Consider the following 23,583-nt stretch of genomic DNA (forward strand, 5'->3'; position numbering starts at 1 on the left):
CCTCCTGCCCCCCACACCTTCCCCCTTCCCACCTGTCCCCCTGTTGTTCCATGCCAGGGTCCCTGAGATGCAGCCTAGATGGGGGCCAGGAGGAGCCTCCAGAGCTCACAGCCTGGTGGGAGGTGGCTGACCGTGGCGTGGCCCAGGCAGCCTGTGCTGATGCCCAGCAAGGCACAGAGGATGTCAAGGGCCGGGGTCCGGCATCGCTCAGCCACGGGCTGGGGCCCCGCTGGATTCTGTGGGCAGGTCCAGTGTGCTGACGGGGGGCACTGTGAGGGGGACGGAGCAAGAGGCCCCCGTGAGGCCTGGCGGAATTCGAGGCCGTGTGGTGCCCGTACAGTGGGCAGGGTGGATCTCGGGCCATGTATGCTGCCCGGGTGCTCCGTCTTGCCAGCCGCAGGGAGCCATCGAGCAGTGAGGAAAAGGTCACGGGGTCTGCACCAGAGCAGGCGGGCAGCACCCCTGGCATGGTGGGCTGAGAAGCCCAGGTCCCTGCTTGAATTCATGTCACCCTTCCCTGGCACACAGCCAGCAGTGTCCCCTCCCTCCTTCGCAGGGAGATTGGCAGTGGCCCTCACCGTGGAGACGCCGTGTGCCCTGGCTGTGACACCACAGCTGCACACCATGTGTTGCACCCCAAGCCCCGTGGGTTCCCAGCACAGCCGTCTAGTCAAGCTGCCAGGAATGGAGACCTTTAGCCCTGACTGCCCCGTCCTTGGCGCTGACCCACTGCCTGGACTTTTCCTTTGGCAGGTCAGCCGGGAGCCTTCTCTCGCGCCCCAGGTTGCTAGGAGACCTCGTGGCCCAGTCCCTTGCTCCCTTTTCTCTTTCTAGAAAAAGAAGCACACACTTCTTTCTTCCTCCCCCCACCCCCAACGGGTCCGAACCCAGAGGCGCTTGACCACACAGCCACATCCCCAGTTTTTAACAAGATAGGGTCTTGCTAAGTTGCTCAGGACCTCCCTCACTAGCTGAGGCTGGCCTCAAACTTGTGATCCTCCTACCTCAGCCTCCAGAGTCACTGGGATTACAGGCATGCGCCATCGCACCCGGCCAGCGGTTAGCTTTCAAAGACTGGAGTGGTTCGTGGCATTGCCAGTGACTCATCTCCACGCCAGCCCTGAGGTTGTCACTGCTGCCTGCTTTTGCTGATTTCCTAGTTCCCCAGGTCCTGGATTCTCAGCCGACTCTCCTGTGAGGTCTCAGTAGATGTGGCTTTGTTGCTCAGGTGGGTTTGTGAGGGGAGGTGACGTGTTTAATGTATATTTCATGGTGAAACTCTTCCACAAACTCTTCTAGATGGGTGGCAAGTGACAGAAGTCCCAAAGGGAGTTTATTGGTTTTTCACATATCTGAGAAGTCTAAGGGTAGTCTGCCTTCAGGAACAGCTAGCTCCAGGCGCTCCACAGAATCATCAACCCTCTGCCTACCTCCCTACATGGACCTTGCTTCTCTGTATTGGCCTCCCCCTTAGGCTGGCCGTCTAAAGGAGTCACAAGATGAGTTGCTGGACTCTCCAGCCTTCCACTCCATCGGTTAAGCAACCCCATAGAAAGAAAAAGCCACTTTCCTGATAACTCTAACAAAAATACAAAAGTAAAAAACAAACAAAAACACCACCCAGGTCCGACACTGTCGGCCTGCCTTGGGCCACATGTCCACCCTGAACTAGTGGTTGTGAGAAGGGTCAGCTTGCTGGTGGCTAGAGTGCGCACGGGAAGCAGAGTGGGGTCTGTCCCTCATGAGTGAGTCCCTTGGACTGGGAGCCAGAGAGGCAGTCCCCAAAGAAGACTGGACTTTTGAGCCCACAGGGGAATGGAGGCTGGCCAGGTCCCTTTCTGTCCCCTGACCCCTGGACTCATTTGCAGGCTGTTGTGGAGACTCGCGGGCCTGGAGTTGGTGCCTGCGGGAACAGGCCCCTGCAGGCCTCCCCTGGAGGCCCACGTGTGCCTGGTGGTCTTGCCTTCTCCTTGCAGAATGGGCGTGGGAGTTAGGAATGGTGGCTGTGTTCTCTCCGGATCCCAAGTTCCACGATATCAGTTATTTCCTGGGAGGAGGCAGGGGAACATCGTGATCAGCGGCAGCTGGGAGGGAAAGGGAGGTTCCGGGACTGTCCCCTGCTGGCCACTGTGTGACTGGCTCTCAGGAATCCCCAGCCCCTGAATGGGCTGCCCGGGCCCCTTGGGTGGGACAGGGCTCCCGGCTGGGCAGCTGCCCCACCCCCCTCTAGGCTGGGCTGCGGCGGCACAAGGGGAAGGATTGTTCCCACCGAGGTGTCTGGGCCAGGAGACACAGTGCCACTGTGTGTCTGCTCCCAAGGGTGTGGGCCGAGGGTTAGTCACTGCTGGCTGGCGGTGGAGGCCAGCGGGGGACCCCTTGCCCTCTTCTGGACCCCGGCTGGTGGGAGAGATGGACGTCAGAGGCCACAGACAGCCACTTGTTCCTTGTGCCATCCAGCCTGTGGAGGCCACCGTGCACCCCCTCTCCATTGACCACCCTGAGCTCCCAGGACCGCCCACCCCCCAAATCATCCCAGAGCACGGAGGGAGCTCGCGCCTCCGTTCCCACCCCCTGACTGGACAGGGGGAAACCGAGGCCCAGGCCCGACTGCTGCGGAATTCATAGACAGACACCTCCCGCAGAGCAGTCAGGCACGAGGACTTTGAAACCACAGGGCCAAAATTTAATTCCTACCCTGTTATTTACCAGCTGCGTGACCTTGCGCAAATGGCTTCACCTCCCTGAGCATCTGTTTTCTATTTTGGGGGGTGGGTGAGTACAAGATTGAACTCGGGGGCACTCGACCACTGAGCCCTATCCCCAGCCCTAGTTTGTGTTTTATTTAGAGACAGGGTCTCGCTGAGCTGCTTAGCGCCTCGCTGTTGCTGAGGCTGGCTTTGAACTCATGATCCTCCTGCCTCAGCCTCCCAAGCCACTGGGAGAACCAGTCTGTTTTCTTTGTGTTCTTCCTTTGTTTCCTGAGAGACAGGACCTCACTTTGCTGCCCTGGCTGGCTCCCAGTTCCTGGGCTCAAGCCGTCCTCCTGCCTCAGCCTCCTGAGCAGCTGGGAGCACAGGCGCTCAGCACGGCACCAGCCAGCAATGGCCTCGTGGGTGAAGTGGTGCTTATGACAGAGCCGGAGAGCTGCCGTGGGAGGCCAGTGCTGAAGCTCCCACTCCCGGTGGGTCTGGGGCCTCTCCAAGCCTCAGTCTGCCGGTCTGGGAAGTGGACGTGCCAGCTCATGCCGGCCTTAGTGGCTCAGGGGCAGGTGGAATTCTGGCAGCGTGAGCTTTGCGGCTGGCTGGCGCTCCCTCTGCAGGAGGGGGCCAATTGGCAGTGGCTGCCATTCGTCCCTAGTGACTGGAGCTGGAGTGGGGAACTGTGGACACTGGCCAAGCAGGGCCTTCCGGGAGGTGGTTGGAGCCGGGCAGGCTTGGTTAGGACCCACCCTCTCTGCTGTGCGACCTGAGAAGGACCACGGGGCTCTCGGGGTCTCAGCCGTCACCTGTTAACCCAGAATAAGTGGTGTCTGTCTTCCAGGGTGGGTGGCACCCAGAGTGCTCCGGGGTGTCGCTGCTTTATCTTCTGCCGTTAGGGCCTCCTCTGTGGCCTTGCGATGGGCTATGACTTCAGCCAGGCTTGTAAAATTTTGTCCAAGTCACTTTCTGGCCCTGGTTTCTCCCGACCCCTCCCTGGCAGGCTCTGGCCTGGTGAAACCTGAGCACGGTGCTGGTGGCCTCCATTCCTTGTGTTGACACTGGCGCCCCACGGGAGGCCCAGCCCTGTGGTCAACGCTGCCTTTCAGGACAGTGGGCAAAGTAGGTTTTGTGCACTCCTGGAAACCAGCCCTCACCTCCTCCACCCTAGAGGAAAACACCCCTTTCCAGGAAACCCAGGAGAAAGTGGCACAGCCTTCCCGCCAGCGCCAGAGTGAAGGTGGGTGATGGAGGGGCCTTTCCCGCTCAGCGTGGCGGGCTTGCCCGGGCTCCTGGCCCTCGCCTGGCCTTGCTAGGCCCTCAGACCTTGCCTCCTCTCTGTAAAGGAGCAGAGCTGTTGAGCTCCTCCTGGGAGTTTGTGAAGGAGGAGGAGAGGGAGGAGGAGGAGGAGGAGAGGGAGGAGGAGGAGNAGGATGAGGAGAGGGAGGAGGAGATGGAGGAAGAGGAGGAGATGGAGGAGGAGGAGATGAAGGAGAGGGAGGAAGAGGTGGAGGAGAGGGAGGAAGAGATGGAGGAGGAGGAGGAGATGGAAGAGAGGGAGGAGGAGTTGGAGGAGGTGGAGGAGGAGAAGGAGAGGTAGGAGAGGGAAGAAGAGTTGGAGGAGGAGGAGAGGGAGGAGGGGATGGAGCAGAGATGCTCTACAGAAGTGAAAGGAGTCTTTTCAGTCCTCTGGTGGGAATAAAATGAAACATGAAGAAATCTAAAGTTGGGCACATGGTGTGTGTGTGTGTGTGTGTGTGTGTGTGAGAGAGAGAGAGAGAGAGGAGGAGGGAGGAGGAGGGAGAGAGATTGGGGGAAGGACCCCACACAGGCAGGCCCGGTGGGCAGGTCGTCCCAGGACAAGGTCTGGCCCTGTGAATCCCCTCCCCTGAGCTGGGCTGGAGGCCGGAGGCTGGAGGCTGCAGAGACTTTGGCCTCAGGGACTCGGATGGAGCTCTCTGGGGTGTGTACCTGAGGAGAGATGGGGCCCTGGCCTTGGCCGAGTGCGAATGGATTGACGCGTGTGCACGTCTATCCCAGGGCTCCAGCAGGGCCGCCTGCAGAAATGTGAAGTCTTGTCACCGCTGTGTGGGACCCCAGGACTTGGCCGCTCAGTCAGCAAAAGGTGCTCCTCACTGAGAAAAAAACAGATGAAAAGCAAAGCAACAGAGCTGTGAGGGGGTTGCCCTTGTGGGCGCTGGCTCTAACTCCACTGTGCAGGGCCACCTGTCTCCCCGCTGGACCTCGGGCTCTGGGCAGCCCTGGAGAGGGTGGCGGTGCTGTGCCCGGAGCCTCACCTGTCCCCGCTCCGAGGAGCGCAGGGAGCGGTGCAGGGGTGGCTGTCTTTGGAGGTAGATACCCAAATCCCGGTGCGTTCCCACTGTTCCCGTTGTGTCCCCGTCTAACCCTGGACTTGCTTGTCCTTCTCGGCTGGGAGGGGCAGAGCTGCTGGCCCCTGGTCCTGCCCACAGGATGAGCGCACTGCTGCCCACAGCGCCAGGCTCCGGGACTGACGGTGGGACGGTCATGGGGACCCCGAAGCCCGTCCCCATGCTTTGCTTGGTCTCCAGAGGAGCAGCTCACTCAGGGGCCATGCTGCTCACATGTCCCTTGGTGACACTGGACTCACGGTCGCACAGTGGGGCAGATGCTCCCAGCAGCATCCTGTGTGGCTGGTGGGACCCTGGCCGAGAGGCCGTCTTGCCCCGCGGCTCCAGGACACCTGCTCTTGCCAAGGAGGGGGAGGCTGCTCCCGGCCCTTGCAGGGCTATTTCTGTCCCACTCTCTGAGTTTTGGTAAGATTTATCCAACACCATATTTGTCATTGTGACCTTTCATAAGCAATGACTCCATGCTGTTCACTAAGTCCACAGTACCACTGTGTAGCCAGCACCTCTCTCTCTTGCAAATCCTTAGCCCCCCAAACAGAACTCTGCACCCACTAAACAATAACTCCCCACGCCCCCTCTCCCACCCCTGGAGACCTCTGCTGTAGCTCCTGTCTGTGATTCCTCCGGCTCTGAGAGTAGGTGGAGTCAGGCAGCATTGGGGCATTTGTGTCTGGCTTGCTTTGCTGGCGTCATGTTGTTAAGGCTCATCCATGTCGTAGCCAAGGTCAGACTTCACTCCTTTTTAAGGGCTGAATACTATGCCATGGTACTAGGCATCGTGTCCTGTTTCTCCATCTCCTTGATTACCCTTCGCTTGCTCACGCCTCTGGCTCCGGTGAAGAAGGACACATCTGCTGGAGTCCCTGCTTCTGTCTCTTTCGGGTCCCTGCCTGCTGTTGGAGTGCTGGTCTGCGGTGACCCTGTGGGGAAGCTGCCACGCCCTTTTCCTTGGTGGCAATGGTTCTGATTTCTCCCAAGTCCTCACTGACACTGGAACTTTCCGTTGGGAAAAGTAGCCATCCAGGTGGGAAAATCAGTGCTGTTTCTCATCAGATGAGAACCGGGGCTTTGGCCAGGCGACATGTCTCAGAAGTGATTCTGCTGTAACTGGAGGGCCCGCCCTTAAACCCCTGTGTGTTCTGCTGGCTTCATGGTTTGGTTCTGGTTTTGCGGGGCAGGGGGTGGCCCCGGGACCTTGCAGAGCTGGGCGGGTGCTGTCCCGCAGAGCTGCACCCCCGCCTTACATTCTACTCGTACAACATATGTGAAATGGTGCAAATGGAAATCTAAGGGTATGGAGAGAGGGGAGTGCCTCACGAGTCCTCTTCTCTTAGTGCCCCCACCAGCCTGCCGCAGGGCAGTGACTTTCCAGAACTTCCCGCCCTTCCCAACCACCCCAGCATGTATGAAAGCTAGTGTGCTACCTGTTGTATACACAGTATCACTTTGGTTGTTGGGGGGCAGATCTTCCCACTGAGCAGATGCCCTTCTTGGGCCTGGGGGTTGGTAGCACTGTCCCCTCCTTGTGTTACCCCCGAGGAGGGGGTGTCTGCTGTTACCATTATTCAACCCCGAGCCCTGTCCCTGTGCTGACATGGCGCGCAGCGCTGGCCACGGTCCAGAGCAGTGTGTGTCCTGGTGCAGCTCCTGGTCCCCTCTGCACATCCGGCCTCTGTTTTCACACTCTGCGGGGCCCTCTGGGCTGCCTTCCAGGGTCAGTTTCCTGCCCAGCACGCCTGGCTGACCTTCTGCGTCTCCGCTTTGCAGGCCAAGAATAAGGAGACGGGCGCCCTGGCCGCGGCCAAGGTCATCGAGACCAAGAGCGAGGAGGAGCTGGAGGACTACATCGTGGAGATCGAGATCCTGGCCACCTGCGACCACCCCTACATCGTGAAGCTCCTGGGTGCCTACTACTACGACACGAAGCTGTGGGTAGGTGCCCGGCCCCTGCGGCCCGCACGGCCTGGATCCCGGGATGCTGCTACACGCCAGTTGACCCGAGATACATGCGTAGCCCGTCGCGGCCTCGGTTTCTCCATCTGCACAGTGGGGGTGGCACGGCGAGATGAGCATCTCGGGGGCCTGGAATCTGGGGGGCTTGTGAGACCTGAGAGGTGCTCTCATGTTTCAGGTCTAGAGTGCATCAGGCTTGGGGTTTGGGGATGAAGATGCTCAGATGTTGAAGTCTGCAAATATTCCCAAATCTGAAGCACTTCTGCTCCCCTCCGGTAAGGGTTCCCAACTGATGGTGCCTGGCTCGCGGAGCGGTTCATTCTGGGTAGGTCTGAGGGCGCCTGGCATGTGGACCGCCCTGGCGGTTTTATTATTCACGGCATAAGGCTCCTTTTCTACTGCGGCTGCAGCTCCACAGCTCTAAACCAGGGGCCCTGCAGCCCCTCTTCCCGTTCCCTGCAGCACCACATCCTGTGTCCTGCGCGGTGCAGGGGCGGCTTTGAGGTGTCTTGTGAACTCAGCGTCACCCACAGCTTCTGCAGTGGAATCCTGGAGCAGCCCTGGTGGTCAGGGGACAGATCTCCCCACAGAAGCTGTCCTGACGCCAGTGCCCCTCAGTTTACAAAGCCCAAACTTCCCAGGATGTGAACCTCTCCAAAATGTTTAGCCAAGGTGTACATGGAAAATGTCATGTCTGTGACATTTCAGAACCACATCGAAATTCAGAACCATGTGCAGGAAAGGTCTCAGGTGAAAATTCCAGATGTAATTGTGAGACCCTGGGGTTGCTGTGTAGACGTGTTGAGAAGGGAGCCGAGGGGCCACACTTGCTGAGGGGTAAAGAGCTATTTGTCCATCAGGAAGGAATGTTCTAGCATGGTGCAGATGATCATGATGGTGTTTTAAGAAACTGATGGAGAACTTGGAACTGATGAGTAATGCTTTATAATCTTTCCCACTGAGTGGGGCATTGAATACTGGCTTCTTTTTACACAAAACACCTGGATTTTAGGAACAGAACCTGATGCTAAGTGGAGGAATCTGTTTCACTTGAGGAAAAGGCTTTTGAGTAGGTTTTTGAGTTGTCACGCAGTCTTGCGGTTGAAGTTGACTGTCAGGGGCAGAGTGAGCGTGAGAGAGATCTGCGGCAGCTCTGTCTGTTTTAAAGGCTCCCGTCCGCCCCTGGGGCTTTGGTGAGCCTCTCTTGTCTGGCTCTGTGGTTTGTTTCTGGGTCTGTTTGGCCCTTTGAGCCATGGGCCAGCTACGTGGATCTTCCCTGTGGCCCCTTGGGAGGAAGGACCTTGGCTGCATGGGCCACCTGTAGGTCTAAGCCACAGAGAAAGATGGTGCTGAAACAGGGTCTGGCTTTTGAGGGGTTTTTTGGATTATTACGCAATCTGGCCACTGAAGTTGGTCTGTCAGGGGTAACGTGCGGAAGGGGGTCCATCTGTGCAGGCATTATGCGGTTTCATGATAAAGGATCTGAACCGGCAGGAACTAAGTTCAGGTTGCTAAAAGCCCTGCCTCCGGTGTGCAAGGAGAGCAGGACGCCAGAAGAGGGGGTTCGAGAAGATTTAAATCCTTTCAGCCTGGCACTGGGAGTCCCAGCACTGATCCTCAGCCTGGCCCCAGGCAGCTGCCGGTCATGGCACGGTGGTCAAGGACACCAGCCCCGAGTGGAGGAAATCCCAGGAAAGCTGCCCGGCTATAGTGAAATGGCCAAAGAGAACCTACTTCTCCCTGCCTTCCAGCCCCTTCTGCCCCTGGGGGGTGAAGGCCACTGGCCACAAAGGAGGTGGCAGTAGGTTCCTGCACTGTCATTTTATGACCTGGGACAGGAAGAGTCTCCACTTCTAAGATCTGACAAGACACCCTGTTGGGCCAGGGGCTGTCCATCACTGGGGCAAAGCAAGTCTTGCTGTAACAACTGGGGAGACTGGCAGGGTAAACAACTGCACCCAGAAAAGGAAAACCCCAGAAACGTAGGCCTACCTGTGTTCTGTAGGCAGCCTCTGCAAGGGATCTTCAAGAAGCCTAAAGAAGGGGACGGAAAGGGCCTCCTCCACCAAACACCAGCACGCCTAGTGCGAGAAAAAGGCCCTAAGGGAGTCTCTGGGTACCATTGTGGGGAATGTAGATGGCATTATGATAACGATAATGGTGACAACAGGTCAGGCTCAGAAATATCCTGGGCTCCAACCCCTTGAATGCAGCCTGGGAGAAAAAAGACTAAAGTCCAGTTTGTGCACATGCTGGGTGTCTACCCCTCTGCTGGATGGAACTTGTTGTGTAAATTAAATGCACAGGTAATATTCATAAGGACTGTTTCAGAATATGAGTTTAAGAAAGGGTCTGAAGCTGGAAAAAAGAGATAAGAAAGTTACGGGTATGAAAATGTATTTTATTATGGAAAATTAGAAGGTTATGTTTCTGGATGAGGATTTATTTTGTATGGTAAAGTCCAAGGTGAAAGAGGGCAAAACTAAAGGTATAGACAAGGTGCGAATGTCTAAGTAAGTTGCAGAAGGTCTGTGAAGGTACGTCTCAAAAAGTGTGTATGGGATTAAATTGGCTATAATTAGCATAGTCAGTCAAAGTTTTTCAAATTTTAATGTGCTGATATAAAGCAAAGTGTGAAACATTGATCTGCTCTTATCTATCCAGATGATTTTCTTTTATCTGTTAGGTTTTATTACTTAGGAAACTAAGTCTTCTTAAAGGGATTAGGGTTCATACCTATCTTAAAGTCTTTTAAATGATTACTTCATAACTGGTTAAATAAACAACCCTTGTTTTAGGTTACAACAAAATATAGTTGACACTCTAAATATATGTGATTGGATATATTTACACATCTGAGAACTATATCTGTCTGAGCCTTGGCTAAGTGTTATGTAAAAGCTTATAAAATGAAAATTTATCTAGGTTTACTGGCAAGGTAACCAGTAATTGTTCCCTCTTATACACTGTTCTGACATAGAAGGGCCACACAGTCATTTGAAGACCTGTCTTATAGCTGTTTGCTTTGACTGAGTCTATTTCTGATCATGAACACTGTTTCCTAAGTTTGAGATTTGTTTATCCTTTGATTTTTGCTAGTACTGCCAACACAGGCAGATCTGTGATTATTGTAGCTATGTATACTATGGATTCTAAATTTTATTTTGAAAGCTAAACAGTTAGATGTAAAGTTTAGGAGAGCATTTAGCCAAGTTGGTATTCTTTAAGCTAAAGTTGTCTGCAACAATAGTCTCCTTCAGATTTATACAGAAATAACGAATTTGGTTGGTATTTATTTATGACATTTGATATTTTGTGACTGGATAAAGGTTACATGTTGTAAATAAGTTACATATAAAATTTTGCATTACTCTTTACACTGGGATGGAAATTTAAATGGATTTTTGGAAGGTAATCCAAAAATCCATTTAAATTTCTGATCTGTTTAAAGGTGACATTGTAAAACATAGAAGCACTTTGCCACTTTTTCCACGAAAAAAGTTAAAAACTCTTTTAGCCTTTGTTTGATTCAAGTTTCAGATATAATATTGTGTTGTGTTATTTGTCAAGAGCCCTCCTTACCTGAGAGAAGGCTCTGCCTCCCACCTCACTCCATGTTAGAAGGCCTCTATAATAGGCCACACTTTAGCTCATTTAAAGTTGGGTTCAAAAAATGGATTTTTGTTGTAAAGATTACTGTGATGTCAAAATAAACAGGGAATATAATATACATAAGTAAAAGTTTAAGATTATAAAAATCACTTTTCTTGGTTCATAGCTATTATACAAGCTGAATATGTTTCTGCCCTCTTAGTTTCATTCTGTATTTTCCTTGTAAATTTTATAACTCTTGCCTGTTAGTGTTTTGCAAAGGTACTGCTTCTAAAAGTTAATTTGAGATAATAAGCCATCACCTACAGGGCAGACAGGATATAAGGCTGGCTTACAGCCCTATACCAACCTTTAAGTGAAAGGGATAACTGTAAAATTACAGACATGGAGGTTAAAACACATTTCTCCCACTTCAAGACTAGTGAAACTTGCTTGCTGGATGTTTAAAACCAAAAACTTGGAGATCAAAATCAAGGAAGTATAAGGGCCAAGGAAAGAGCACCTAAAATTCTGGTCCTTGCCCTCAAAGGTCAGCCAGGACCAGAGAATGATGAGACCCCTCTCTGGACCCTGCAACTCTGGTGAGTCACCTGATCTGCTGATCAGGTACATTGAGAGGACCCTAGAGAACAGGAAGCCAACCAGTGCACATTCTGCAAAGAGGAGGGTCATTGGAGACAGAAATGTCCCTGATGCTTCCAAGAGAAGCCACATGTAGTCAGGCAGACCTGACCCATCCTGGCAGGTGGTGGCATTACTGGTAAAGGAAAGTTAAAGGAGCCAGGAGGCTTCGTACATGTCCCCAAGAGTGATCTCTGAGGAATCTCAGCTGACTCTTAAGAATTGATAGGAACAAGGTCAGTTTTAACCAACTTAGTCTTAAACACCTGGCTGGCAGGAGAGTACAGCCAAGGCACAGTCCTACAGGGACATTTAAAAGGAAAGATAATGGTTCTGTAAAATGTAACTTAAGATGTATATTTGTGTTGGCCCTACCAAAAGTGAGTAACTCTGCAGGCCATAAAGGAAGAGTTCTTGTATGGGAGTGTCTAATAATAATGATTGAAAGGGACTCTAGAGTCACAAGTTTGTCCTGAGTTAATTTGAGCCTGATCTCATAGACCTACAAATTTTCCCTAATCTCCTACATTGACAAATCTGTTTTTCATTGATATGATTATGAGTTAGTGTCTTCATGGTTTTCAGAGACTGGCTGAAATACTAATTGCTTTTGTGCTAATTGTTTACAAAAAACAATGCTTTGCTATCTTGTTTATTGTTGACTTAGCATGAACCCTGCCCTGTGTATAGCTGTCCAGTCACCTGCCATCTGCCACTGTGGACCTCTGGACTGCTCTGATGCTGAATGCCCTTCACTCTCCATGACCCACCTGATAAAGAACAAGGGTTTGGGTTACTCCCCCTGCCCCTTTCAGCAAGAAGCAGCTTGGAGATATGGCTGCCCATTTTTCCATAGAAATGGGATGTAGGAATTGACAGTGGGGAATTGTAACAGTGGGGAATTATAACAGTATCCACATTAAGCTTTGAATATAGCCCTTGCTGCTTGGCCACCACAACTAATTTTTAAAATGGACACATTTCTTTCTCTTCCTCTCTTCCTGCTCCTCCCTAATCTCTCCCTCTTTCTAATCTCAGGGAAACAAGATTACCTTTCTTCCCATCCCAGGCAGAGTTTTCTGTCCTTGAGCACAACCCACCACAGGAACAAAGGAATCCAGACTTTGGGGATGGCACCAGAGGATCTCAGAAATGACTGTCTCCCACAGTAACAAGTGAATGGCAACTCTGACAGAGAACAGTGGAACGTAGCCTTTGAATCACCTCTTTAAATTCCCCCAACCTCCCTTGATGGGCAGAATCACAGCCCCTGGGACAGGAGTCCCCTTTGCTAGCAAAGCTATAAAACTTCTTTTTCCTCTTTCTCAAAACCATGTCCTCATTATTGGATTGGCACTGAAGACAAGGACCGAGCTCTCAGTAACAATTTTAGTTTGTATTAATCTGTTGTTTATTACTATAATGAAACGCCCAAAGCGGGGAACTTTATAAAGAAAAGACGTTTATTTGATTCAGAGTTCTGGAGGTTCAAGATCATGGTGTCAGCACTGGCTCTATTCTGGTGAGGACATCATGAAAGATGACATCATGGTGGGATATGTGTCAGAAGGAGAGGTCATGGTGCAAGACAGGAAGCCAGAGAGAGATTGGGGCCCCAGGAGAGCTGTGTTAGCCCCTTGGGAGCGGTACCCCCAGGGGCCCAATGACCTCCCATCAGTCCTCACCTCTAAAGGTTCCACCTCCTCTTTTTTTTTTTTTTTTTTTAAAGAGAGAGTGAGAGAGGAGAGAGAGAGAGAGAGAGAGAGAGAGAGAGAGAGAGAGAGAATTTTTTAATATTTATTTTTTAGTTATCGGCGGATACAACATGTTTGTTTTTTTTTTTTTTTGTATGTGGTGCTGAGGATCGAACCCAGGCCGCACGCATACCAGGAGAGCGCGCTACCACTTGAGCCACATCCCCAGCCCCCACCTCCTCTTGACATCACTCTTCCGGGCCATACCTCCATCAAATGAACCTCTGGGGGACACCTCAAACCATAGCATAGCCTCCCCAGCTGTCTGCTGATACTAGCTGCCCAGGATAAGACACCTCTCCTGTGCCTCTGAGCATCTTCTCGGGGGGGCTGCTTGGGCAGCAGAGAGGGACCCCCCCCATCAGCTTCAGATTTCAGAGCCTGCTCTGCTCACTGTCTCCAGGGACCCTGGGGTAGAGCAGGTAGGGAGAGCCACCAGGTAGCTTTTGCAGAGGAAGGAACAGAGAGGGCAGGCCCCTTGATCAGAGTCACTCAGCAGAGGCCGATGTCACTGTGATTTCTCTGTCCCAATTCAAGGTGCTGCTTTTTTTAAAGTTTTTTTTTTCTTTTAAGAAATTATGCAAATATCATATAGGTAGGCATCAGAGGAAAATGAGAAAAGCAAAAGAGAAAAAGATTAAAGCCATCCAAATTTTTATACCGGAGAGAACCACTAATAACCCTGGGGATGTATTTTTTTAGAATTTTTCATGCAATTTTTTAAAAAGTAAGAGCATGCCCACCAGCCTGCCTGCCCGCCTGCCTTCCGCTGTCCACGGTGCTCCCGGGCCTCTCCCAGGCAGCAGGGGCACGCTCCCCGCTCCCCTCTGTTCTCCCCAGGAAGCCGCCTTCCCAGCTGCCCCGTGGGTGGTCATTTGGCCACTTCTGCTTTTGTTTTTGTTTTGTGAACAACTCTGTGCAGGGCACCTGTGAGTTTCTCTCCAAAAACCTCTTTATGAGAAATTTCCAGGTTGTTAAGTGTCTAACTCCAAACTGACCTCCCAGAGCCGCCTTTGATGTGAATCAAAGGCGTCCCCATGGACCCAGCCTCCGGTTTGTCCATCCATCCTCCTGCCCCTTCAGGTATTTTTTAGACTGACAACTGTGTACGCAGTCAGAAAAATACCTATGGCGTGTCTGCCTCCCTCCTCCTCCTCCTCCTTATTAAGATTTGGACTGGGGATTGAACCCACAGGTGCTTCACCACTGACTACACCCCCAGCCCCCCTTTTTATTTTTTATTTTAGGACAGGGTCCAGCTGAGGGCCTCGATGAGTTGCTGAGGCTGGCTTTGAACTCATGGTCCTTCTGCCTCAGCCTCCCAAGTGGCTGCCCGGCCGTTCCCACGATGGGTTGTGGCTGGGCAGCAAGTACGTGGCAGTCCCGGGTCCACAGATAACACCAATCATAGCCAGCACTCCGAGGGCTCCCGTGTGACGTGTGACGGTTGAGCCCCCTGTCTCACTTCCTCCACTTCCCAAGGTGGGCCGCTCCTCTCCTCTCTGATGAAGAAAGTGAGAGACCAGGGCCGGGCGCTTGCCTCCGGTGCAGAGCTGGCAGGGCTGAGCTGCAGCAGCAGAGCGGCTCTCGGCTGGACGGTGGCTGCCTCGTAGCTGTGCAGAGTAGACACCAGAGTCTGCTGGCCCCGGTTGTCACACCCGCCCAGACCCTGCTTCGGCCCCTCCAGCCTACATGTGTCCCCGTGGGGACCCTGCCAGGTGTGATGTGCTCATTTTGTGGGTGTGGGTTCCAGACATTGCAAGATCCAGGAAGGCAGTTCTAGAACCAGGTGTGTGGGGGGTGCTTGTCTTGGCACCAGGGGCAGCACCCGGTGAAAGGTGAGGTTGACAAAGTCACTGGAGGCCACCGTGGGGAGGCCCGAATGCCAGTGGGAAGGGTTTGCACTTGACCTTTGAAAGCAGTGGTTCTCACAGTGCAGCGCTCGGACCGGCAGCCACAGCCTCGCCGGGGCCCTCCATAGATGCGCAGGTGACCAGGCCACCAGGACCTACTGGTTCAGAAACTCCGGGGCGGGACCTGGGAAGTGTGCCCTAGAGACTTGTAGGTGATTCTGACGTTTGTTAGGTGTGAGCACCGCTGCCTTGGGGTAAATACTCAGTGTTAGACCCAGTCAGACTGGAGGGGCAAGAATTAAGCCTTGAGCTGATCAGGAAGTGGTCAGAACAGGTGAGGCCGGAGCCCAAGGGTGTGATGTAGACCTTTGTCTGCTCAGGAGAGCCTTCAGAGGAAGCTTTGGACTGGATCTCGCAGGATGCGTGGGAGTCCATCAGAGGAACAGAGAAGGAAAGGCCATCCAAGTAGAGGGACCATCGTAGACAGAAGTGTGGACGGGAGGAGGCTGTGCTTCTGAGGTTCAAGGTCAGAGACCGATCAGGTCTTCAGTGTTGACCTCCGAGTGGTGGTTCTCAGGCCCGGGCCTTGCACATGGTCCCGGGAGCCAGCTTTCCCCCTGGGGTCTCAGGCAGAGCCAGTCATGGGCCCAGAGTCTGCTGAGGGACGTGGGGATGAGAAATTGGCTGGTGGCCGAGTGTCCTGGTCACTTGTGTGCCACGGCGGCCAGGGACAGACTTTCCCGAGTGGGTGAAGTTCCTTCTCCAAACCGCCCCACATGCAGCCTGACAGAGTTAGCTCATTTTCTTCCAGAATGTGTAATCTTAGCCAGATCCCTCAGGGTTTCTTCACTTCTGCTTTTAAATATCAAGTGGTGCAAGAGGATTGAGGAAAAAGAAAGCAGTCGAGAGTGCTCTAGAGTGGCCCTGACCCCAGGGAAGAGCCCGGTGGCCGGGTCAGGGCAGGGTCAGGGCAGTACTGTCCTTGTGGGCATGGAGAGCTCTGGGGGGCCTTCAGCAGGGCACGCTGTTCCCTCCTGTGGCTGTTGCTGTGATGAGTCTCTGGCTCTCTTCTCCTTTGTCCTGCCTGGTGGTGGAGGAACGGGTTCAATTCTGGATCCTGATGCCAAGTGAGATCATCTGTGAGCCTGCATTTCTTTATTTCTAAAATGATATGAATAACGAAACAAAATCTAGCCTGTACTATCATCCTAAGTGAGACCCGTAGGCTGGGCATGGGCACAGAGTGGTTGCCTGGTCAGTGCCGTCGCACCTTCTCCCCTCCTCCCCTGGACCTTTCTTTCCATTCCCTCTTCTCCCTCAGTTTCCTGCAGCCCCCTCCCTTCTGGCTTCTCTGCCTGGGACCTGATGATCTCTCCCGAGGCTTCGAGGCTTCATTGTGTGTCCCTCACCCACTGAGAGAGGACGTCAGGGCATGTGGAGACATGGGCTAGACAGAGGAAGGCCTTTGGTGGGCACAGCAGGGAGACCCAGCACAAGTCAAGGCCAAAGGCTGCTCTGCCCTCAGGTTTCTCTGGTCAGAGGGTTTTTCAGCAAGAATACCCGCCCCCGCACCTTGCACTGACCGCTGAAGCCAGGACTTCCGCTCGTCCTCAGAGGCCCTACAACCCGAGTCCTCCCGGGTGAAACCCACTGTCCTGGTACAGCTGGGCATCTCTGTGCGTCCACGGGAGCTGTGGAGGACCCCTCCCCATGCCCCTCCATCCTGCCCCTCAGCAGCTCAGGTGTCCTTTAAGGTGACTCGGTTATAAATGAAGTACATTTATTTAAAAAGAACCCGTATCGCCATCCTACCTGGAAACCAGAACTCAGTTGCCATAAGTAGAAAGAAACTAAGCGAATTCTGCGGCCCCCGGCCACCCCTTTGCCTGTGAAGCCTTGGGCTGGCCGCCCCTAGGGCTCTGCCTGAGCAGAAGCGCGGATGGGGTCACCTGCCACCCTGGGTGCTGGGAGGTGCCCATGTTCTGACACCTGGGGCCGAGCCAGGGGCGCTCTCTTGCAGGAACAGGGGCCAGGCCAGGCCCACAGGCCAGCGGGGTGAGCACTCGGTCCTCTGGGGGATGAGGTGGTCGGATCAGGGCTACCGTGGGTGACAGCGGGGTGACAGTATGGATCTGGAACCCCTTGTCCACTGGAGGCAACAATCTTGCCCCTTCTCAAAAGCTGACATTGCCGTCTACACCACTCACTCTGCCGTCTACACCACTCACTTTGCCGTCAACACTCCTCACTTTGCCATCTACACCACTCTGCCGTCTACAAGGGGTGTCCCCAGCCTTCCTGGCGTGGGAGCCTCTTCTGCTGAAATGGCCACAGACGTCCTCAGGGGCACTGGAAGACACAGCTGCACCTGCAAGTCAGTGAGGACCTCAGCCCCACTCTGTGGTGGCCTGGTGCAGCCCCCGTGTCTGGACGCCGGCCCCTGCCAGGTGTCCTGGTTTGGGACTGTGGACATTGTGGGTAAGACAGGTCCTGGTAATAGGCGTTCTTGCCTCCAGGGCATTTGGCAGTGTCCTGCCTCTGCCCATGAGTGCTAGTACCCCTTCCAACCAGCTGTGACAACTAGAAGTGTCCCTAGCTGAAGCCCAGTTCCCCTGGGCAGGTCGTCCTGGTTGAGGACCCTGGTCTTGTAGCCTCTGTCAGGTGGAAGGTGTCTTCCCTGCCAGCCACAGTCACCCCCTGGCATGTCACCTCTGTAAAATAGAGATCCTCACATCAGAGGAGTCTATGAGCCAGCAGTCATTAAAGAAGAGAAGGGCTCTGGGTGCCATGTCACACGCCTGTGATCCCAGCAACTTGGGAGGCCGAGGAAGGAGGTTTGCAATTTTGAGGCTGACCTAAGCAATTTGGTACGACCCTGCTTTAAAATAAACAATAAAAAGGGCCCTTGTGTCCTTGGTAGGTGTGCTTCCGGGACAAGAAATGGGGCAGGACGTGAGCACTGGCCCTGGAGGGCAGGAGCCTACTCGCAGAGAGCAGCGGAGCCCAGCTCACTGACACTCCTGAAGCTATCCAGTGCCAGGCTTGCTGGCACCGCGGGTCCCTGCAGTGCCGGGGTCTTCTGAGTCAGTACCTCTGCAAAGAGGAAGAGCAGGTCCGGGGGTCACAGCAGGGCGTGGGCGGGAGGAACCGCTGTCCACAGCTGTCCACCTGTGACCACGCCTCGCTGACCACAGTTTCTGCGGCTTGTCATCTTGGACTGGGAGGCCGGTCACTGGTCCCTGACAGACACTGTGTATGAGGCCGTGGAAAAACCGGAAGCGTAAAGAGAATGTGCCGTAGGAGCAGCTCAGCCGCTGGCGAAGGCCTGGAACCGACCTGTGTCCACTGGCGGGGGGATGGCCAGTGGTTCAGGGCACAGCTGGCAGGAGGAAAGCCCCTGGTGCCCAGCACAGTGGGGCGACCTCGGATGGCGATGTGAACTGTGTGTTTCGGGAGTCGGTGGGGAGGATCTGACTGCTCCAAAACACAGGAGTGATGGACGTTTGGGTGATGGCTACAGCGGTCACCCTGGTCTGATCGTCACACGGATGTCACATCGTACCCCACAAATATCTAGAAATGATTACGTGTCAATTGGAAAAAAAGTGGGGGCAGAGTGGGGGAAAGCGGCTCCGTGTGGGACAAAGTGTCGGGAACCTACGTCCTGCACCATCCTCTGCCACCAGGTGGGCTGCTGGGGTCCCGGGGGCTTGCACCCAGTCTCCTCTTGTTCTGCCCTTTTATCTGCAGTTCTGAATTCTGGGTGCTTGGTCACCTGCATGGCCCAGTGCAGCCCTACTGGGTGGTATTGTGGGTCGGAGCCCTTTGAATGGGCATTGGGGGCCTGTCCTTCCTGGGGCTCCCTGACGTTGGCCAAGCCCTTCCTCCTTCCAGTCAGGGCTGTGGGTCCCCATGTTTGGGACACACACACTGGCACTTTACAGGTCTTCGTGAGCTGAGCACGGCTTGTGACCTAATTGCCATCCCCGTTCACAGATGGGGACCCCAGGCACAGGGAGGTGTGTGGGCTGGATGTGCTTCCTGGGCCGGGCCATGGTCCCCAGGGGCAGTGTCGCCTTGTGGTGTGGGGCTCAGTGTGAGGTTCGCAGGTTCCTGGGGCGCTGTGCTCCGAGGGTCCCTGCTGGCCTCCAGGGGCGGGTCACGTCCCGGGAGAGGGCTGTTCTGGCCCTGCTGTCTCCGCATCAGCCTGGACCTTACAGTTGGCATCCGGTGCAGCTCAGGAGCCTGGTGGGCTGAAGGTCTGCAGTGCCAGCCCCCGAGCACCTTCCTGCATGGCATCTGCTCCTGGGGAGGAGCGCAGTGGCCCCTGTGGACAGGCACATGCCCGCAGGTCTGCCCTCCCACGCTTCTGCCTGGGCCCTGGGGCCAGCGGGCAGCAGATCCCAGGGCTGAGAGGATGGCGGGGTCGGGGCAGGGCCGGTGGGACTGGCTTCTGCCTTCCTCAGGTTCCTCGGGCTGCTCTTCCTTTGTGGCCACTCCCAGCTGACCTCTCAGGAGGCCTGGGGCTGGGTGTCCTCTGTGGACAGGTCTGTCCCCATCGTGACAGTGCCTCTTGCCCTGGCATTCCACAGCCATGACCTCATGCGGCTGGACTCTGCTCCCTCCAGCAGGCGGGGCAGCCCTGCTCATTCAGAGGATGCTGGTCGCAGGACACAGTGTCCTTGGAGGTGTGGACTGGCTCTCTGCCTTCCTCAGGTCAGGCGTTGAGTCTGAAGAGGCAGGTCTAGTAATTACCCCCACTTTACAGGTGAGCAAACCGAGGCGGGTGGCCCCTCCCCCAGCCACGCTGCGGGTTAGTGTCAGGCCAGAACCAGGCACGTCGTTCGGAGCTGGGACCTTGCCACCTGAGCTCACTCGGGTGCTCTAGGCACTGGAGGCTCCTGTCCCTTAGGTAAAGAGCCAGGGACGCTGGGGTTGTCTGCAGGATGCAGCAGCACGAGGGGCCCATCGGATGTCACCAGCAGAGCTCACGGCCCCTCCCGGAGCTGACCAGTGTGGCTCCCACCTGCAGGGCCCACTGCCCCGTGTTGCCACCCCTCCCTTGCCACATCCTACCTGTCCCTCGAGGACCAGCTCCAGTGCTGGGAAACCCTCACAAACTTTGACTGGAAGTGGCTCCCGCAGGGGACCTCCCCATGTGTCTGTGTCCCCGACCTCCCTGTGCACACTTAGCCTGAGGGATGAGGCTCACTGTGTCCAGCACTTTCCCTGGCAGAGCTGGGTAGGGGATGGTGGCCGGCCATTCAGATGGCCCCATGGTGTCTCTGCAGACACTGAGTCTCTGACTCCCCCAGAGCCAGATGCCATCTGACCTGAGTCGGATGCCACCCTGATTTTGGCGTTCCCTGCATGGCAGTGTGACTCAAGCCTGGGGACTTTGACCCCAAAGCCCGTGCTCCGGGCTGCTGGGCTGGACAGTTCCTGAGGAGTTGGGCACCCCTGACTTTAAGCCACCTCATGTCCATTCCAGAGATGCCTTGGTACCTGGGCCACACCTCTGTCCTCCATGGGGTGGGGTGGCTGAGTAACCCCGCTTCGGGACTCTGGCTAAGAGACAGGAATGTGCCAGGCCCGAGGCTCCCGCCATGCCGTCCCTGCCTTGGCAGGATGCATGCCCGCACCTGGAACCCAAGGTCATCCCCAGAGAAGCCAGAATTCCTTCACCAGGCTTTCTGTGAAGGTGGCCTGCGGGGCGGGGTGGCACCAGGCCCAGTTCCTGTAGGCCTTGGGTGTGGGCACCCTGCTCAATGGCCGCATTGTTGTGCTCAGAGGTGGGAGGCTCTGGACCCACCCACAAGGACTGGCAGCTGACAGGCCACGCAGGGACGACCGCACCCACAGGGACGGATTTGTGTTGACTCGGGTTTTTTGGAGGCTGCCTCGGTGGCCTTCCTTCTGCAGGCCTTGGCTGAGTATCTGGAAGTGTCTGCCTCCTGCATGGATGGGGGTCAAGGCCCCGGGGACAGGGTGTTTCAGGCAGGGAGGACAGGGGGCTGGGGACAGCACCCACCCCTGCTTCCCTCAGAAGCAAACCCAGCGGGGTGAAGCTGCTGTCCCTACTACACGGACCTCAGTGTATTCCTGGTTCTGAGTGAAGTTTACAGAAGGCCTGGCCCAGTCCCAGGCGTATACACTAAGTGCTCAATAATGGCAGCCATCATCTCTGCTCTTGTGCACGCCAGTGGAGGTGGGGACTGCCATGCTTTTGTCCCATTTTGCTGTCAGCTGTGTTGGTGACGTTATTCTGCCCTGAATTCTGAGCATCTCAAGCCACCGAAGAATTTCATTCACATTTGCTCAGGCGCTCGACGGACACCCACTGGTCACGCACAGGTGGCCCTCTGGCCTCGTGTCTGTACTGAGCACATGCAGGCTTTCTCCCGGTCCCTGCGCCACAGTCTATTGTCACTTTCCATCAGGGACTGAACATCCCGCAGGGCCCCAGAACCAGTCCTCCAGCACACTGAGGGACGACTCCTCTAGGCCCCTGCTCTGCACGTGCAGAACGAGATCAGGCCTTCACAGATGTCCAATTATCAGTGACTTCAGTCCCGCGAACACTACAAGGTCAGCGTTCCAAATGCCCCGATGGAGGTCCAGGAGAGCCCCACGGAAGGACCGTGGCAGACCTGGGACTGTGACCAGACCTCCTGGCTGTGCCTGACTTAATTTTAGTTCCAGGAATTTGATTGACATTTACTTATTGAGCACCTGCTGTTTACCCAGTGCAGGGGCGTGGCTTCAGGAGAGGCCGAGGAGGGGAGAGAAAGGTGGACAGCATGGGCCCCAGTTGTCTCTGGGTGGCTGGGGCTGTGGCAGGGCTGCCCGAGGGCTGTAAAGTGATGGTTAAGCCTGTGTGTGGTCCAGGCTGCCCGTATCTGGGCCGGGACATCCTGGCTCCCTTATCTTGGCTGAGCAACTCACTTGGTATGTGGTGCTGACTAGCAGGGCCGTGGGGCTGGAGCAGAGACCCAGGGCCCCTTTCCTGCCACCCCCAGCCTCTGAGTCCAGCCTTTGGAGCTTCCTCCTTGAGGCAGGAGGTGGGGGCTGGTGGCTGCTCTGTGTCTCTGCTGCTAAGGAGATAAACAGCGCCCACGTGGGTCCCAGTTCAGGCCCTGGCTTGGCTGCTAACTGTATGTGACCTTAATCTTTCTGAGCCTCAGTCCTTCCATATGTGGAATGGGAACGACACACCAGCTCTGCTGACGCGATTGTCACGGTTACTCCCTGCGTACTGGGCACCCACCGTCCTGAGCTCCTGGTCCCCACGGTTTTCCAGAATAGCCTCCTCAAAGAGCCCAGGGATGTCTCGAGCAACTAATAAAAAATAGAAATAAAAAAAAAAAAAAAAAAAAAAAAAAAAAGAGCCCAGGGAGACCGAGGCCTCTGGTTGGAAGAGCTGGAAATGCTGAGGAGGCCACGGGCTTGTCACCGAGGACCCTGCTGAGTGACCTCCACGTTTGGCCTGCTGTCTCCCTCCACCAGAGTGAGCCTCCTGGAGGAGGTGGTTCTGTCTACGGTGTTCACCGCTGCGTCCACACAGAGCTCTGAAGGAGATGTAGCAGGTGCTCAGTAAACAGGCCTAAGTGCACCAGTGCGTGGGCCAGGGGACAGGAGGCAGGCGGGGAGAGCCAGGCCCAGGAGCCGCGGAGATGCTTGGACCACCACGTCCGCCCCGCAGTGGAAAGTTACAGGAATTTTAATGGAGAAATTTCATGGTCTGACTAATTTTTTTTTTTTTTAGTTCGATGTTTTTCCCCACTTTTTATTGGTGCGTTGTGATTATACATCGTCCTGGGATCCGTGATCCACGTTTGTACTGCACACAACATAACGAAAGAATTTGGTCACTGTCGTGTCCCAGTGTGGTGTAGGTTTTTTAAAGATCAGGCAGACTTTTGAGTGGAGAGGGGATGACAGGTGGGAGGTGAGTCGAGTATCCCTCAAGGGCGGTTTGCAGTCACGTGGTAGGGGGACGGTGCCTGGGCAGGATGGATGGGGAGGAAGCCGTGCCTGGTATGTTTTGGAGGTACGAACAATGACACTTGTTGACAGATCGCAGGGCACTCTCAGACCACCCCATATCCGTTCTCCCTTTCTTCCTTACCAACATAAGGCTCTATGACGTCAATTATGTAGCATTTATAATTTAAATATTGTTTGAAGTGACAGTGTGCCTAATTAAAAATAAGAAAAAAAAAACAAAACTATTTCCTAGCTTCTCTTGCAACTAAGGGCAGCCTGGTGATCAAGTTTTGGCCAATGGAATTTAAGAGTGGCATGCTGGACAGAGATTCTGGAACACTCTTTAAAAGGAAGTGGAGCTGGGTGTAATGGTGTACATCTGTGATCCCAGCGATTCGAGAGGACTTGGGAAGCTGAGGCAGGAGGATCACAAGTTTGAGGCCAGCCTCAGCAACTTAGCGAGGCCCTTACGACCTAATGAGACCCTGTCTCAAAAACAAAAAGTAAAAAGGCCTGGGGATGTAGCTCAGTGGTAAGTGCCCCCTGGGTTCAATCTCCAGTACCAAATTAATAAATAAATAAATACATAAGAAGGGAAGTGGATCCAGCTGCCAGATGAATCCCCCATTTGCTCAGAGTCACATGGCACTTTACACAGGGCCCAGCCCAAAGTTAAGCATGCGGAGGCTGCCGGGGGCCAGGGCCGTGCTTGGTGGTA

General features: G+C 54.7%; 1 protein-coding gene across 4 annotated transcripts in view; it reads left to right on the top strand.

Moving 5' to 3' along the window:
• The window catches only part of Stk10 (serine/threonine kinase 10), a 108,016-nt gene that overhangs the window by 13,397 nt on the left and 71,036 nt on the right, over window positions 1-23,583 (top strand). For all 4 annotated transcript variants that reach the window (XM_015492618.2, XM_015492619.2, XM_048815483.1 and 1 more), the window contains exon 2: window positions 6,854-7,018. In XM_015492618.2, the coding sequence (XP_015348104.1) occupies window positions 6,854-7,018 (165 nt within the window). The remainder of the gene's footprint in view (window positions 1-6,853; window positions 7,019-23,583) is intronic.

Source organism: Marmota marmota, unplaced genomic scaffold, assembly GCF_001458135.2.
Source record: "Marmota marmota marmota unplaced genomic scaffold, marMar, whole genome shotgun sequence".
In the NCBI taxonomy this organism is placed as follows: domain Eukaryota; kingdom Metazoa; phylum Chordata; class Mammalia; order Rodentia; family Sciuridae; genus Marmota; species Marmota marmota.